Source organism: Pseudorasbora parva, chromosome 8, assembly GCF_024679245.1.
Source record: "Pseudorasbora parva isolate DD20220531a chromosome 8, ASM2467924v1, whole genome shotgun sequence".
Taxonomy (NCBI): Eukaryota; Metazoa; Chordata; class Actinopteri; order Cypriniformes; family Gobionidae; genus Pseudorasbora; species Pseudorasbora parva.
Window position 1 is genome coordinate 23,433,046 of NC_090179.1, and position 18,600 is coordinate 23,451,645.

Below are 18,600 nucleotides of genomic sequence, written 5' to 3' on the forward strand. Positions count from 1 at the left end.
TCTGACATCCTGTAAACAAATTCAAGCAGAAACCGTCCAAAAACTCAATGGATGCAAGAATTTTGAAGGTGATATCAAAGAAGGGGTCCTATGTTAAGATGTAACTTGCCTGTTAGGATATTTTTGATTGAAATAGCTTTTGATTTTAGTAAATATGACCACCTAATGCAAATTCAGCAAATGCCAGTTTTCAGTTCTTTACAACTTATAAAATGTTTTAACTCTGTTGTGCATAATAATTTGGAAAAGTGCATTTTCAGTTTTTTTTTTAATTTTTGAAATAAATACTGTTATCATTAGGAGGTTTGTTCAATGATAACAGTATTTATTATTCAGTATTTAGTATTTATTAGGAGGTTTGTTTCAAATACTGTTATCATTAGGAGGTTTGTAATGGTCGATGACTTGAAAATTAAGTTGACTGTGATTTGCATTGGCTAATTATGAAAATCAGAGAAAGATATAATTTGCATAATATTTTGAAACGCTGTGCAAGTTTTTATTAACATTAATTAACTACAGTACATTAGTTAACATGAACTAAAGCATTTATTAATCTTCGTTCATTTCAACATTTACTAATACATTATTAAAATCAAAAGTTGTTTGTTAACATTAGTTAAAGCACTGCGAACTAACATGAACAAATAATGAATTTGTATTACGGTAATGGTAACAAAGATAAACAAATACAGCAACAAATATATTGTTAATGGTTAGTTCATGTTAGTTAATTAAAATATGAATACATGTTTTAATAGTATATAAATAACACTGATGCTACGATGCTACTGAGATTTGTTAATGGTTTTAAGTTGATCTAAAATGATCTACAAATGGAGAAGGTTGCAGAAATCTGAGCAATAAATGAGTTAAATTAACAGCCCTAATATTAAAGCAAGCACACATAGATAATACTTTATTTTATAAAATGTCTAAATTTAATGGGTGAATTATTTCTTACAAACCACGAAACCATATATTACACTCTTTTTATTCCAGAAATATATTTTTTTTTATAACTAGCTGCTTGTTCTTTGTATATTTCTCAACGGCTCAGGTCACTGTAACTTGCAGCATCAGATGAGTCAGTGTCCATTGGTAAAACTGCAGGTGTGAAAAGACAGTCACAATTTTCCTTTTGGAGGCTTAAAGGGATAGTTCACCCCAAAATGAAAATTTGCCTATGATTTACTCACCCTTAAGTCATCCTAGGCGTATATGACATTCTGCTTTCAGACGATTACAGTCAGAGTTTCATTAAAAAAGTCCTGGCTAATCCAAGCTTTATAATAGCAGGGATTGTTGCTCTGTTTTTGAGGTCCATAAAAATGCATCTGTCCATCAAATAACGTGCTTCACACGGCTCTGGGAGGTTAATAAATTGCCTTCTATATTTAGTTTATGGTGTTGAACCATTCAGTGTTGAAAGTGCCGTTGCAGTTCAAAGGCTTACACTACCGGGTAAGCTCGTGAGACGTCGCATACGCATCTAGAACTCAGGCACTTTCAACACTTTTCCACGGAAGGCAATCAGCCTGAACTTTAATTCAAAAAGTTAAATATGGATATTTTTCTTACACAAATGCAATGATTCGCTTCAGAGGGCCTTTATTGACCTCCCGGAGCTGTGTGAAGCACGTTATTTGACAGACAGATGCACTTTTATGGACAGAGCAACAATCCCTGCCATTATAAAGCTTGGATTTGCCAGTAATTTTTAATATAACTAACTGTAATCTTCTGAAAGAAGAATGTCTAGGGTGTGTAATCATTTAAATCATGGGCTAATTTTCATTTTTGGGTAAACCATCTCTTTAATGTTAAAAAGATATTGTGTTTAGTGCGTTTAGCCACCTGTGATGAATGCTTAATGCTTCACAGTGAATCGCAAACAGGTGTTTATGAACCATTCAAACCACAAGAGTATCATACTTAACATGATTTGACGTTACCGCCTGAGTCTATTTGCTCACTTAGGTCATTTTTACGTGCATTTTACACTTGTTGTTTACATGCTTAGAGAGTCTCAGACTGGAATAAAGGCAACAAAAAACATCTGCGGCTTCAAATCAAACAGACACAGCAGTCCGACTTCTTTTTGTATTATGCTAGTGTTTGTTTTTGTGTATTTCTTGGTGAGGAATTGGTAATGTATCTGTGGGGAGTACACAAAGGGCAGATAACTGTATCTCTGAGATAAGAGCGCTCAGAGCTTCTTCAAGGAGATATTGCTTTGATCTGAACACGCTGTGAATATTAAACACCGGGACATTCTGGATGTTGACAAAGCATCGGGGCAGGAGAGGAGAGCTGGTCCTAACTGAAATGAACCAATAATGCATGTGCATTTTAAAATAGTCTGCAGCCATGGATATTGTTGATATCTATACACGCACAAGTGATGTCTGTAGGGGATATTGGTTTTTGATGACCCTACATATTAAAGGAAACAATCAAATATTTTATATATATATGCTGCTATATATATATATATATATATATATATATATATATATATATATATATATATATATATATATATATATATATATATATACATACATACAATACACACACACATATATATATATATATATATATATATATATATATATATATATATATATATATATATATATATATATATATATATATATACACATATACACACAATTCCCAAAAATTCATTTTCAATGAAATTTCATTCAATTTATTAATATATGATATATTGGTAACACTTTAGTGTAGGGAACAAATATTCACTATTAACCATGACTTCTGCATTAATAAACTCCTAATGTACTGCTTATTAATAGTTAGTAAGGTAGTTTTTGTAGCCTTTAAGTTTAGGTATTGGGTAGGATTAAAGGATGTAGAATAAGGTCATGCAGAATAAGGCATTAATATGTGCTTTATAAGTGCTAATAAACAGCCAATATCCTAGTAATATGCATGCTAATAAGCAACTAGTTAATAGTTAATAACTGAACCCTAAAATAAAGTGTTACAGATATATTATTATACTATATAGTTTTAAATGCAATGTAACACACCCACAACTGTCCGTATCTGGAAAAGAAAGTTACAAAAATGGAAATAAGGAGGGAAAATAATAGCCTCAAGTCCAGCAGCTTATGAATTATGTAATAGAATGTTTCAACATGAAACCACAGAGACACTTAAAAATCAAAGAGATTATAATAGTTCATTATGGAAACAGCCGACAGATGCTTTAGTGCACTTGATGGTGATGTCTGCAAACAGCCCAACCTCACTTATTCATAGTCACTTGTGTAAAGTTTGAATCATAACAATTATGCAGTGAATACATGGTCACCGTCTTTAGACTGCAACAGGATGAAATGCCCAGGAATGGATTAGGATAAATACATTTTTAATTGTATTCATAATCGGTTCGGTTCAGGACCCGAGGCAGAACGCACAAACTGAGGCGGCATGTATACAATTTCTCAAACAACCAGACTAATGACTTGACACAAACTGTACCAGGGCAGACCCAGAAAAGGCTTTTGAAAGTGAAAAAAAGTTAAAGTAATTTGCCATGTAGCCAAGTATGGTGTATGAAGGTATTTTTGGTGCAAAACACCTGAACATCAGTGAGAGTGAAATTTGTATCTGTAGAGCCTATCCACACATGGGATCTTTTAGGAGTTGTAAACTTGTAGCATTTTTTCTCTTACAAACACAGCACAACAGTTACACCTTTACACATTCTTCAATGCAGGTGCACAAATCCTATTCTACGAATCACACACGAAGAAACTCATGCGCTCACATTTTTGCTACAGTTGCTGCAATGCATATGGTGCAAAACGCAGTCACACACCCGTATCAAAAATTTTAAGTCACGGACAAATTTTGCACATCTGCAAATTAACGTGTGAATCCATGCGATGAGAGTTGAATGCTTGTAGAATATTTGGTCACAAATGCATTACTTCTCTTGGATATTTTTCTAACACAAGCACAAGTCCAATCTCTACAACTGCTTGAATCTGCTGCTACGAGTCCCACGCGCAGTTCAAAGGACAAGTTCCACGTGCTCTCACTTTTGTACAATATACACCACAAAATGTGGAGCAAATGTGATTTGTGCATCTATGAGGCAGTGCTGTTTGGAGAGCAGAACATTTCGGCCAATCAGAAGAGCTCGTTTGTACAGCACCCCCGCCCCCAACGTGACGTGGTGGAGATTTTGAAGATAGATAGATAGATAGATAGATAGATAGATAGATAGATAGATAGATAGATAGATAGATAGATAGATAGATAGATAGATAGATAGATAGATAGATAGATAGATAGATAGATAGATAGATAGATAGATAGATAGATAGATAGATGCAAGCGCATGAGTTTCTTCATGTGCGATTTGTAGAATAGGATTTGTGCACCTGCAGTGAAGAATCTCTAAAGGTGTAACTTTTGTGTTGTGTTTGTAAGAGAGAAAAAAAGCTACAAGTTTACAACTCCTAAAAGATTTTTTTCTGTTTAGGTGTTTTGCACCAAAAATACCTTCATAATGGTGTCCCATACTTGGAATTTGTGCTCTGCATTTCACTCATCCAAGTGCACACACACATACACACACGCACAGCTGTGGGCAGCTATTTTATTGCTGCGGTTTACAAGTCAGACTCTCTAGCCATTAGGCCACAACTGCCCCCACCCCCACCCCCAGATTGCACCTGCTCCCATATTACCCATTAGTCTACTTATATGGCAAACTGTTTGGTTTATTTAGTTGGCCAACTGGCCCAGTGCAAACAACACAACAGCGCAGAGCAAATGTCAATCCAGCAGTCACAACTTTAGATTTTAGGCATTACGCTGAGTTTATTTAATTATTAATTGATGTCACACAACAGTGTGTTTTATTTTCTCTGCCAGCTAAACTTCCAAAGCAAAGTCACAGAACCATTGTGTGACTGCCATGGCAAAGGCAAACAGAGTGGTGTTTCATTTCCAAATGAACCCGAGTCTTTGAATGAATCGTTAAATGATTGATTCAAAGACCCATATAGACAGCCACTTGATTTTTAGTCCTTAATAAATCAGCATTTTGAGCAAATTGGTAGAATAAATGATTCGTTCATTCATTAACACAGTGACTTGCCGCCACCTACTGCTGCCATTTCATAACCCAAGTATCGGTTTATTTTGTCATTCATTTCATATTTCTGTATATAATCTCATTACATTATGCAAATGCAATTGCTGTGCATGCATTTACTGCCCACTGAGCAGCATTAAACGGTGTAAATACATCTAAAAGCACCTACAGACGCAGCTTCTTTGCCACCTCTGAAGTGCAAAGCTGGCTCTGGTTGATACTGATTTAAATTGGCAACAGCCTATATATAGTGTCATATAATTCTAATTAAATTGACTACATTTAAAACTGAAGGTGGTACCCAGCTCAAATGGAGTGTTCATGTGGTGTTTAGGCTTGTAATTTCACGAAACATGCAGATTGTAGAAAATGGCACATTATTACTTACAGTGGATGTTCTCAATTGAAATGGGTCAAAAATCAACATTGTGTGAGATATTCCTCATGGAGGAACAACTATTTTTAAAATGCCTTTTGAGTGTCTATGGGCTAAACAAAACGGCTACCTTGGTTCCAAATGTGGTAACTTGATTTTGTGCCATCACCACAAATTTTTGCAACTCACATATGTGGAAGCTTCCATAAAATAATTCTTCCTAAATTATTTCCTTCCTGAGAAAGATTTTTTGAGCATACCTTTTCTGGTCTTTCCTGGTCTGGTTTCTCAGCATGAGAATGTAATGAAATGCAATGTAAAATTTGTGTGTGTGTGTGTGTGTGTGTGTGTGTGTGTGTGTGTGTGTGTGTGTGTATGTATGTATGTATGTATGTATGTATGTATGTATGTATATATATATATATATATATATATATACATACATACATACATATATATATATATATATATATATATATATATATATATATATATATATATATATATATATATAGACACACACATTTTCCATGAGAAATTGAAGGATTATTAGGAACATCTGTTCAATTTCTCATGAATGCTATTATATAATCCACCAATCACATGGCAGTTGCTTCAATGCATTTAGGGGTGTGGTCCTGGTCAAGACAATCTCCTGAACTCCAAACTGAATGTCAGAATGGGAAAGAAAGATGATTTAACCAATTTTGAGCGTGGCATGGTTGTTGGTGTCAGACGGGCCGGTCTCAGTATTTCAAAATCTGCTCAGTTACTGGGATTTTCACGCACAACCATTTCTAGGGTTTACAAAGAATGGTGTGAAAAGGGAAAAACATCCAGTATGTTGCAGTCCTGTGGGTGAAAATGACTTGTTGATGCTAGAGGTCAGAGGAGAATGAGCCAACTGATTCAAGCTGATAGATGAGCAACTTTGACTGAAACAACCACTCGTTACTATCGAGGTATGCAGCAAAGCATTTGTGAAGCCACTGCTATGATTGTTATGGTGTTATAATGAGCTTCAGCTCCCTTACACATGAGGAATTGTTTTGAAAACTTCCAATAGGGAGAAACGGCAACAGGAATGATTCACTTAAAGGGCTCACAAAATGTCTTTATGAATTTTTTTATCACTTGGCCTGCCTGATCGGTGGATATAACCGCAAACCACATCTCTCAATCACACACACACACACGCATGCACGCATCTGCAAAACTTCACTACAGATATATCAGCATGTTCAAAACTTCTGCTATTGTATTTTTTCCTTCAAATTACCAGTCAAGAGAGTGAACAATGCACATCAAGAAAAGAATGTTATTTCAACATAAGCTTTATTGTTTGGATGTTAAATCCGGTTTAGCTCCACCTAGGCATATGTTATTTATCTAACATGTCATTACATGCACAAGTTGGTGGGTGGGGCTACATAATTAGGCATTCGTCTTGTTCGTTTAAGGAGGCGTTTCACTTAACTATGATGTCTCAGGTAAGCACATTCGTGTTCTGCGTTTCCTGAGCCAGCTGTCAACAAAAGCTTTTCTCTCACTAACAAGGAAGTTTTCAGCTCCGAAACTTACAGGACACTCCTTATATTACTATGACCTTTTATATATGAAAATCTCAATTCATGATCCCTTTAAGCGCACAATGTGGAGGTTACCTACACACAGTGGTGAATGGCTGCTGACAGTGGTGGCACAGTATTGCGCTCTCGGATTGTGCTCTGGCAGCGTGCAAAGTTCTGGAACACCTGTCAATCGAGGTCCCTTTCCGTCCTCCCAGATGTACAGCGCCACCTGTAGGAGAATAATAATTTAGCTAAATGCAATGCTTTTAAATACAAAACAATGCTTATTGCTTTGGAGTTCGTACACTTAAAGCAAACGTTGAGCTGGAGAATTATATCATGTTATTGTTTGCTCTAAACCTAAATTAATTTCATTCTTCTGCAGAACACAAAATAAGATATTTTGAAAAATTGAGAACTGTTTTTGTTCATAAAACAAAAGTCAGTGAGGTACAAACCAGCATTTGTCCCCATTGAAACACTGACACTGTTTAAAGTTGGCATGAAATGTAAGTTGCAATAGTCTTCTCTATTGTGATGTTAATCTGAGTGAAACAGCTTCTTAAACATTAAAAAAAAATGTATGTAGGGCAGGATTTGATTTTGTCCATCTGGAATTAATTGGATCTTTGTCATGTGCTATTGCTGTGTCATCAGAGAGGAGATGAGATGTCCCTGCAAGAGGGAGGGACATTTGTTTTGATTAATGATTATGAGGTCACATTCATTAAAGGGGACCTATAATGCCCCTATCAGATCTAAAATGAGTCTCTGATGTCTTTTGTCAGTGTTTTTGTGAAGTTTTAGCTCAAAATTCCCCATAGATCATTTTTGTATGTTAAATTTGTAACTTTTTGAGGGTGAGAAAAAAATTAACTGTTTTTGTGCAAGTACTTTTAAATGCAAATGAGCTGCTGCTCCTGGCCCACTTTCAAGAAGAGGGCAGAACTTCAAGAGCTCGTGTTAGCAACTTTGAGTACCTCAGAAACCCACTGAAAAGGTCAGAAACTGTTTAACCTTTTATGTTCAAACAGGACAATGATGGAGAGACTCAAGAAGAATATATTCTGTCATGATAATTTATAAATTGCTCCTGTGGGAACTGTTGTAAGATGCCATCAGAGCCACAGATTATATGCTGCATGAAGACAGAACCGGTATAGTTTATTTTAATTGCGGTTATAACTTATGTCATATTGCTTTTATGACAAGCTATTGCATTTTGTGTTACAGTTCGTTACATTTATATAGTGTTTTCGGGGTATTCAAAACGCTTTACATATAGAAGGGGGGAAATCTCCTCAACCACTACCGATGCGCAGCATTCACCTGGATGACGCAACGGCAGCCATATTGTGCCAGAATGCGCACTACACACACTAGCTGATTGGTGGAGAGGAGACAGAGAGAGATGAAGACAAAGTGGATGATTAGGAGGTCATGATGGACAGAGGCCAATGGGCAAATTTGGCCATGATGCCGGGGTTACACTTCTAATCTTTTTCCGATATACATCCTGGGATTTATAATGATCACAGAGAGCCAGGACCTCGGTTTAAAGTCTCATCTGAAGGACAATGCCCATCACTACACTGGACAGTTAGGAACCACACATCCAGGTCTCCCATCCAGGTACTGACCAGACTCAACCCTGCTTAGCTTCAGTGGGAAACCAGTCTTGGGCTACAGGGAGATATGGCTGCTGGCAATATCTGTATTGCAATAAATGTGAAATGATGGATGTGACAGCTTGAGCAGACTCCCAAATGTGATCTTAGTACTCTTCCTCTTCTTCTTAACATCCTTTTACCCCCTTTGTTCTGTTTATATAAATTTTAGCGTTAGTGAAATCACTAACTTGTGAATAAGCTTCTTGTAGTCCCTACCAGCCATTTTTGTGGTCCTTAAAAAGCAATTTCTTTAAAGTAAAATATCTCCCTTTGCTTTGAACTTTGAGCATTGTAACTTCACAGATGTTGCTTATGCTCAAACGGCATTAAATGGACACTTTCATCAAATAAAAAATGTAAACATGATAAAAATGTAAACAACAATATATAGTAAGCCATCATAATCTTAAAATATTAAAAAAATGTCATTCTTACCTCATGTTTTAGATCAATGGTGAAGTCTGATTTTAAAGGCTCATCTTCAATTTTGCTTGCCAACCTAAAATGTGAAAATCACTGTAAAATTTGTGAACTACAAAGAAAATGAAAACTTTGAAAAACAACAGAAAATACCTTCTCAAACATGACATTTCTAGTGTAAAAATGGTAATACCATGTAAATAGCACAGTATGACAATGTTAATTTTTCAGAACCATGGTATACCTGATATAGGGCCCTATTGTAATCGTCTAAGCGCATGGTCTAAATTGCATGGCACAAGTGCACTTAGGGCATGTCCGAATCCAATAATAAATAATGAGTGTGTTTTGGGCATAACTTGCAACAAAACAAATCAGAGTTTTATCTCCCATTCCCTTTAAAATGGTAGATTTAGCTATTTACATGGCAGAATTTGCAAACAGAAAAACTGAACACTGAAAACTGGATTTTAGGGACTGCTCTGCCATTTGCCTGACAGAAACTTGGCTGCATGACAATATTCCTGATTCTGCATTACAGCAGGAGGGTTTCACCTTTCATCAGGCGGATCGCACCAGTAAATCCCGTAAGCAGTGGTGGTGTCTGGTGTACGGACACCAAAACTGTCACACAACTGTTCACCGGACCTGTAATATCTCACAGTTAAGTGTCTGGTGCAGTTCCTTTTCCTCCCCAAATTAATCTCCTCCCACATACTGTGCGTTGTTTTCCACCGAAAGTTGTGCCAGCTACGCAGCATTTGGCTGATCACATCTCCGCCATGAAAAACTCCAACCTGCACTCTGCAATCTTGTTGTTGGGAGATTCTAACCACATCTCTATGAAGAAAGCTTTTCCCAGATACAAGCCCCAGATTCATATTCCCACCAGGCTGGATAAGACATTGGACCAGTGTTACTCCTATAATCCGGAGGCGTATCAAGCTCTAATCATAGCTCCGATTGTTGAGTCTGATCATAACACTATATTCATCATCCTCAAATACCATCAGAAACTTAAAACATCCAAACCACAACGATAAAGCGGGTCAAGAGGAACTCTCCCTCAGACATCGATATGTTACAAGACTGTTTTGATATTACTGACTGGAGTGTTTTTGAGCAGTCTGTGTGTATAGTATACACATCAGAACTGTCATCAGCTACAGTAACAACATGTCTTGGTATAATAAGGGAGTAAGGTGCTTATGCTTTAAGAAAAATGCTGCATTTAGATGTGGTGACAAAGTGTAATACAGACTCCTAAATACCAACTTCAAAAGGCAGTTAAAACAGCTAAAGCCACTTATAGAGTAAAACTTGAAAGCAAGCTTCAAATCCATGACATTAAGGGTGTTTTGACAGGGCCTGAAGACAATCACTAACTACAAGATCATCATGTTCTAGATCAGACATTCTAAACCCCAATCAACATCATGTGACAACATCCACATCAGTCACTGGCCATGGCATATTTCCTAAACTGCTTTTCGATTGGTCAGAATTTACTTGTGGGAAAATTCTGACAAAAGAGGAAAAGCCAGCAAACTACACAACACTATCGGGAAACGACTGTGCGGGCTGGTTTTGTCCCTGGCCATAATCTACTAAATTGTGTGTATTTGAAGCGCATGAAGCGCAGATGCGACTTGAAAACAAGGTTGTAATTACTCATTACGCATTACTCGTCACTTCAAGCGGAGGCGTACATTAACATGCTTATTTTCCGAAAATATTGTCAACGATCTATGAGGTAATGTCATGCACATAATGTCAGCGCAGCTGACTACGGCAGCTGGTTTAGTCCAAAAATGATCAGTACTTTTGCAGTTGTTTCTGTTCGAGGTCGGATCACGTTCGCACTACAAACGATAATGAACCGCTCCAGAGTTCGTTTGAAAGCGTACCGAGACCACCTCTTCAAGGAGGTCTCGGTACACTCGTTTGGTCTGCTTTTGGTGCGCACCCGAGTATGATTGTTGCTTACACACCTTACTAAATGAACTGCATCAAAGAGGGAAACGAACTCTAGTATGATTTAACCAAACTAAATGAGGCAGGTGTGAAAGTACCCTCAGTTTTTTCCAACCGGGGCTGGCTAGTCACCTCTTTTTTTCAAAATTAGAGCATGATGTCCGGAGGCTGTTCCAACATTAAAACATCAGTAAAGCAGGGCCTGATTGTGTCACATTGTGCTGAGGAGCTGTGCAGACCAGCTTACTCTCATACTCACTTAAATGTTCAATTGGTCTCATCAATAGTACCTGCTTGTTTTAAATCAGCCATGATCATTCCAGGGCCTAAGAAGAATAACATCACCTGCCTTAATGATTACAGACCTGTTGCACAGGGCAAATAGGGGAGTGGATGATGCCGTGTCATTAGGTACACATTTAATTCTCCAACATCTTAAGGCTAAGCACACATATGCCCATGTTTTGTTCCTTGATTAAAGCTCAGCATTTAACAATATTACTGTATTTCCTCAAATAAAAGCCTGTAGTCAAATAAACGCCGGGCCTCTGATAGTGGCCGGGGGCGTGGTCAGCACAAACAAATTAAGGCCGGTCTCAAATAAAGGCCGGGGGAAAAGGTGTGGTTAATCTCCTAAATGCTGTTAATTTAAATCTGCATTCAAGTTCATCGTAATGTTCAATAGGGTTGAGCCGTAACGGCTGACCGACATCACGATGGAGTGAAACCATCCTGATGCCACACGCCCTGATGCAACGTCTGTGAAAATGCCGTGTCAGGCAGGCTACAATTATCGATCTTCACAATGCGCGTGTCTTAGCTCCCTAGTTCAGTAGTTAGGGCACTGATCAGGGAGTCAGTCCATTGACTTTCCGGTATGTCCTGATCAGTGCCCTGACTACTGAACTTGGGAGCTGATTAAGACGCACCTAATATTAGCCTCTCGTCTCTTTTATGTCTTAAGGTGGTCGTACAAAAGCCTCAAAGCTCAGCTCCACCTCCGCTGACTGCGCTCGCTCCTCCCCAAACGGACGAGGCGTTTATACTTGACACACTCGCCATTGTGCTATTCTTTGAAACGACAGAGGGCGACTCAGAGTAATTGTTCTATAAACCAACAGGAAAAAGCATCGAGAAGAAGTGGGCTAATGTACACAGGTGATGATATTAATTTTAGTACATTTTACCAAAAACCACACCACAAAAGAATTGTGTAAAACTCAGTAAACCTTGGCTTGATATTATTAGCCTACTTGTGACAGGAGAACAAAATATTTAAATATTTAATTTGGTTTATTTCTGCTTTTGTAGGCTCATTGAGTAAATATAAGCACCTAATGTGCAAACTGGGGGCCGGTGTGATGAGACGTCATGCTCGGCTAGATTTGCCGAGAACTCGTTCATCTTCAGATGCGGAGCTGCGCGCGGAGTTATATTTTTGCAAATGATTCTTACATAAATCAATGATATTTGTCCACTGGAACGATCACTTTAAATTGAAAACGGTTTACTTAAAGCAGTTATATTTTAAACAGATGCAATTAGAAATACAGGCCTGCCCCTAATAAAAGCCTGCTTTAAATAAAAGCCGGATCCCATCGGCAGGTCAGGTAAATAAAGGCTCCGGTGTTTATTTGAGAAATTACGGTATCCTTATTAGGCTGTATAACTCTCTCTTAGCCATAGGTGTTAATAATGTACTATGTCAATGGATCCTGAACTTTTTGTCCTGTAGAAAAACTGACAAAATTCTTAATCATATGTCATCAACCAGGGTTCTTAAAATCAGCGCCCCAAAAGGATGTGTCCTGTCTCCTCTTTTATACTCTCTTAATTATATCAACTGTATGTCGCATTCAACATCCGTTAAACTGTTAAAATTTGCAGATGATACCACGGTGGGGATGGGGATGAATCTGTTTACCGGGGAGAAGTGGAACAGCTGGTAGGGTGGTGCAAGGACAATAACCTAATCCTCAATACATCTAAGACCAAAGAGAAGATCGTGGACTTTAGGAAGAAGGCAGACCAGAATCTTCACCAGGGTCTCCTTCTTCTGCTTCTTGGGCAGTCCCTATCATGGGACATGAACATTAGTCTCATTGTAGACTGACAAAGCTCATCAGAGACTCTTTTTCCTCAGTCAGTTGAGAAAATTTGGGGTTAGCCAGTAAGGCATGACTCATTTCTATCACAGAAAGCATGCTGACCTTCTCTATTCTGTCCTGGTACTGGAACGCGACCAGTCAAGATAAGCACCAGTTAGCAAAAGACCCTCCAAGATCATTGGCTGCAGTCTGCCTACCACAGTCTCACATTATGTACCAGAATTATTAGGAAGACAAGAAACATCGACCCCTACCACCCAGCACATCATCTGTTATCTCTTCTTCCATCAGGGAAGAGGTACAGAAGCATCACCAGAAGAACATCACGCTTCCGAGATAGCAGCTACCTCCAAGCTATACGATATTTAAATATGGCTTAATGCTTGAATGTTTTATTTAGGTTATGTGATTTCTTGGGAACTTGTGATTTCTGGCTGTGTCGCTTGCGCTAAGCACCTTATGGACTGGTCCATAACCCGATGACACACCAAATGTGCAATATGTGTTGTTCATGTCTGTGTGCTATGTCAGTGCATTGTTGTTGAAATAGCTAAATAAATTTGAACCTTGAATGCAAATATTCCCAAGCTTTGAAAATCTTTTCAGAAAAATTACATGAAGAATAAAATGGAATAGTTAAATCATTTTTCTTAAACCTTGTCTATAAAAACATATTGGAAGACCTGATCCTTGGATCTGCTTTGTGACTGCTAGTCAGCTGAGGGCAGCATTCAAACCTTTTGACAAGAGGGATGCTAAGTGCCCATCCTGCGGAGAAGTCTGGGTACTTGAACGCCGCTGGGTTCTCAGAAAAGGCATAATGGTGGATGATGGTGGACTCTTCATCATGCAGTGGCTTGCCAAGAAACCACTCCTGAGGGCAAAATGTGGAGATCAATGACATGTGACGGTCATCTCAGGCTAAATAACACCTTAATAGCTGCCATCCGTTCTTATGACACTGTGTGGGGCATTAGTCCCCAACTTGATTTTAACTAACTTTTTATTCTATTATCAGTTAACAGTCATCTGTACATATTATCATAGGTTAAATAATAAACGACTAAAAAAAAAAAATATATGAAAATTTCTATGAAAAGTTCTTCTCCTATTACTGTGCTCAACAGCTGCCTGTCACGTTGAATGCACTGTACAAGTGACTCATCATAATGTGGTTTACATTATGGTGTTATTTTGAAAAGGATTAGGTGAATAGATTTTAATGAAGTGGAAACCTGTGACAAGTCTCTTGTTCAGTACATTCAACATGACAGGCAGCTGTAAATGACTTTGCACTGTCAAATTTCATTAATATGCCAACAACACAGGTGACTGAAATTGTAAGAGAATAGAGATTATCAGAATACATGTGCGTGTATCTATATAATTTATCTTGTGATAAAATTGGAGGGGGGAAAGATTCAATGAGGGACTTTTTCCCTTTTTATTACTCTTATTTATGGAACAAAAAAAAGTTTTTGATGCCTTTGAACACACGGGCTTGGAATTTAATTGTTATACACCAATTACCGTGCCCATTTTTAGAATAACAACTGCGATTTACATGAATATCACTTCTGGGTTATGATGACGCATTTTTCAATTTGATGTGGTTTCTGTCAGGAGGGTTTTTATCATTGATAAAGTAGCATCTTGGAGAGTTTTTTAGTGCATACACAATACATATTTCACTTTTCCATGGCACATTCATGTTGTTTTAAAATCATTAAGGTTTCATTTATAATAGAACCCGGTGGTGCGCAATTCAGAATCCATTGGTCATTTGGGATTTTTACAGCTGTGCTAGGGCATGCAGTATTTTAATGATTGGAAATGTGTGGAACCCTTTTCATTATATTTACTACAGAATAAATTCATGATGAACATAAAAAATCTACAAGAATAAGTCTTTATTCAGCAGCATGAAAACACTATGTCCACCTATTTCCACTCTCTTGTTAACCTGGAGTACATCAATTTAGTCTAAACATGAATTTAATTGACAATTGGCACATTATGAAAAGTTCGTACTTTTCTGCGGTCAAACTTTTTGAGGACTTCATGAAGTTTTTGGAGTTTCACTCTGGTATCCTCCTCCAGAAACATGATCCAAGAAGAGTTCTTGCCAAACTGTGATGACAAGCTGAAGGGAAAAAACATTCTGCATGATCAAAAAAAATCTAAAATCAAACCAGTTAAAGTGCCTGTTTAATGCTTTTGTCAGATATTACCTTTCATGAAGTGTGTAATATACAGTAGTTGTTAAAAATAAAAAAAAGTTTTAAAGATCAAAGTGCTCGATAAATATTTTTTGTTTTTGTCTCCCAAAAATATGATTAAATTCTGATGTAACAAAGTGTCAAATTTGCATTATGACCACTTATGGTCTTTATTGGCTGCCCGCAAACAATCTCTATTTTGACCCGCCCTCTAACACTGTAGCTGGTTCATGTTGTGTACAAGGATGAGAATGTGGTTAAAACTACCACAGCGATACAACAGGAATAACCTTGGGTCAACTGCTTCTCAAATCTCAGCAAGGTCAACACAGGTTTTTTTCAAAACGCATATCCTATAACGATGGGACAGTGCCACTTTATTTGGACCAACTTGCTCTTCTGAATCACAACCTGTTAGAATAATTAATTATTGGTGTATATATTTTCAAATCTACTGGGTTTTCAAAATACGTAGTTTTGCTTTTTATTTTGTGCAGGTCTCCAGCTTACTGGCTGACCCACGTTATTACCGTCTTACTGAAATACTTTTTCTAATCAGCTATGTGCCATTATTGCCTAAAACTGTCTATTAATGCAGATTATCTGTCTGTCGTTCTTACTACTTTGAGTAAATAAAGGATGGAGCAATATTTGTTTTACAAACTTTAATGTTACATCAGCCATTTCGGTTTTTCGGGTAACCTATGGACCATTATTAATAAATTTCTTACATGTGCACTTCAATGAATTAGAAATGTATACATCGGTTTGTTGATGAACATACACTTGTTAATGCTGGAATTACAGTTGCAACATCTCATAATGCGCAACAAACTAAGAAACTTCCTTCTCAAATCATCCGTTGGGGTATATTAGCTAGTTCTTGCAAAGTAAATATTTTTTAGTTAAATTTTATAAACAAATATAAATAACAATACATACCAAATTCACAGTACTCATAAAAAAGTAGGCAAAAAGTACCCAAATTACCTACCATGATGACCTCTTATGATCGGACTATGTCCTTGCTAGTGAGCCATTGAATCATCCACACAATTTAATCAAATTAACAATTTATTCAGGAACAACTAGTGTGTGTTAGGAGACGCACAACTGTTGATTCTACTATGGCTTTTGAAACCATTTTCTTTTGCAGAGTAAAAGTAATAATTAATGCAAGTTTGCAACATCACAGCTGTATTGATATTCAGTAAAATATCACTCTTGTTCATGTGATATAATTTAAACAACTTGGAATAATCCAAGTGAAACTCAATTAAACTTTTAACACTGACATTTCACCATGCTGAATGTCTATAATGTCTAGTATTTACAGCACTTACTAAGGCAGCAGTGGGAGAATGCTCCAGTCTCCCTCATTGTCTGACAGTGTGTGCAGGAGCAGGATGACAGGGGGACTCTGAAAGAGACAAACACTCTATTTACAGCTACTGTCAGAAGAAGAGAAAATTGGAAGATACCATAAGAACTCCAAGCTATCAAGTCAGTTTATCTGATTTGAGACAGTAGTTTACTGTCAGGACAACAGCCAGCAAAATCATGAATGGACTTCAAAGGAGAGAAAAGAAGACTGCATTTGTTTGATCCAAAAAAGAAGAAGCCATTAAAACAGTTATATTGAGAAATATTATTACAATTTAAAATAAATGTTTAATATGTAATTTATTCCTGCGATGTCAAAGCTGAATTTTCATGGTCATTACTCTAGTCTTCACTGTCATATGATCCTTCAGAAATCATTCAAACATGCTGATTTGCTCTCAGCCACTCAGCATTTTCACTGGCCAAAATTTTGACATCGATACCATGGGGGAAAAACTGCCATGTAGATATTTAAATATTATCTCTCAATTTGGCAGCTGTTATGTAAGGCTGTTGTCACTTTAAGACTGATGCACAAATCCATTATACTGTTACACATTTCTTTCTCAACAGTTTACGTTTACTTAAGACATAATTGAACACTATTAATGGGACACATAATGGGAACACTCACATTTTGAATTTTTTGTGTGTGAATTTGACTTTTTAAGTGCAATTAGGCAGCGTAAACTAACTCAAGGGAGCTTCATGTGTACGCACTTTGGATGTGAGCACAAAATTTGCAGGAATGAGAACAATTTTGCGCAACCCCACACCAAAATTCAAGTCCTGTAACACCAACAATATTAATTTAATGCAGAGAAAATTTAACAAGTGAGGGAAGGGTTTGTGTGTGACTCGCTGTCGAGAGCGAGAAGGTACAGCTGGCATCGCGTATCTATTGTGCAGAAAATTTGTATTGGATGCGTTTCAGATATTTCATTATCAATATGATATTTTTGACAATGCTACACTGCGCTTAGTTTATTATTTCAGAAGCCTTTTTAAAAGACTACAATTGAAAACTGTAGCCTATATATTATACAATTGCAAAAAAATACGTGAACCACTTGCAGAATCTGTGAAATGTAAATAATTATAACTAAATAAGAGAGATCATAAAAATGTGTGTTATTAGGGGCCTACCACCTATTGAAAACGTTAACGTTCTTCTTCTTTTTCTTCTTCTTCTGCCATTGGAGTCTATGGCAGCCCATAGAACTGCTTGCAGGAAAGTTGTGTAATTTGGTACACTGATAGATGTCAGTACTAATAGTAACCACACCAAATTTGGAGTCTCTAACTCATTCCTTTTAGCATCACCACCCGTCCAAAGTTTTCACTCATTTATGCTAATAACTTTTGAACTATAATGGCTAGAAACAAAATAATTGTTTCCTTTGATTTCTTGATTCCTTGATCAGACTTAAGGCTGTATCTCCGCCACGCTTTATCGTATTCAGACCGAACTTCACAAGCATTACCTGAAGTGACCTGCAGCGTTTCAGCACAGCACCACCTACTGGTCCTGACATATGATAAATGGCAATTTCTGATTATAACTTATGAACTGTCCAAAAATCATAAAAGATTCGGGACGTCATGCCGAGTCGACTGCTATCAAATTTTACCATACCGGACATTTCGTGATAAAATGATGTTTTATGAACACATGAGCGGATTGTTACGAAACTCATTATGGGTCATCACCACGATGCCCTGAAGGAGCCTGAGAAGGTTCA

At 37.2% G+C, this 18,600-nt stretch overlaps 1 protein-coding gene across 3 annotated transcripts in view; it reads right to left on the reverse strand.

Annotated features, from left to right (window-relative positions):
• The window catches only part of b3glcta (beta 3-glucosyltransferase a), a 113,392-nt gene that overhangs the window by 17,292 nt on the left and 77,500 nt on the right, over positions 1-18,600 (reverse strand). For all 3 annotated transcript variants that reach the window (XM_067450461.1, XM_067450462.1, XM_067450463.1), the window contains 5 exons: positions 16,819-16,895; positions 15,288-15,399; positions 13,994-14,130; positions 9,190-9,253; positions 7,182-7,313 (listed from right to left, as the gene is read on the reverse strand). In XM_067450461.1, coding sequence (XP_067306562.1) covers positions 7,182-7,313; positions 9,190-9,253; positions 13,994-14,130; positions 15,288-15,399; positions 16,819-16,895 — 522 coding nt within the window. The remainder of the gene's footprint in view (positions 1-7,181; positions 7,314-9,189; positions 9,254-13,993; positions 14,131-15,287; positions 15,400-16,818; positions 16,896-18,600) is intronic.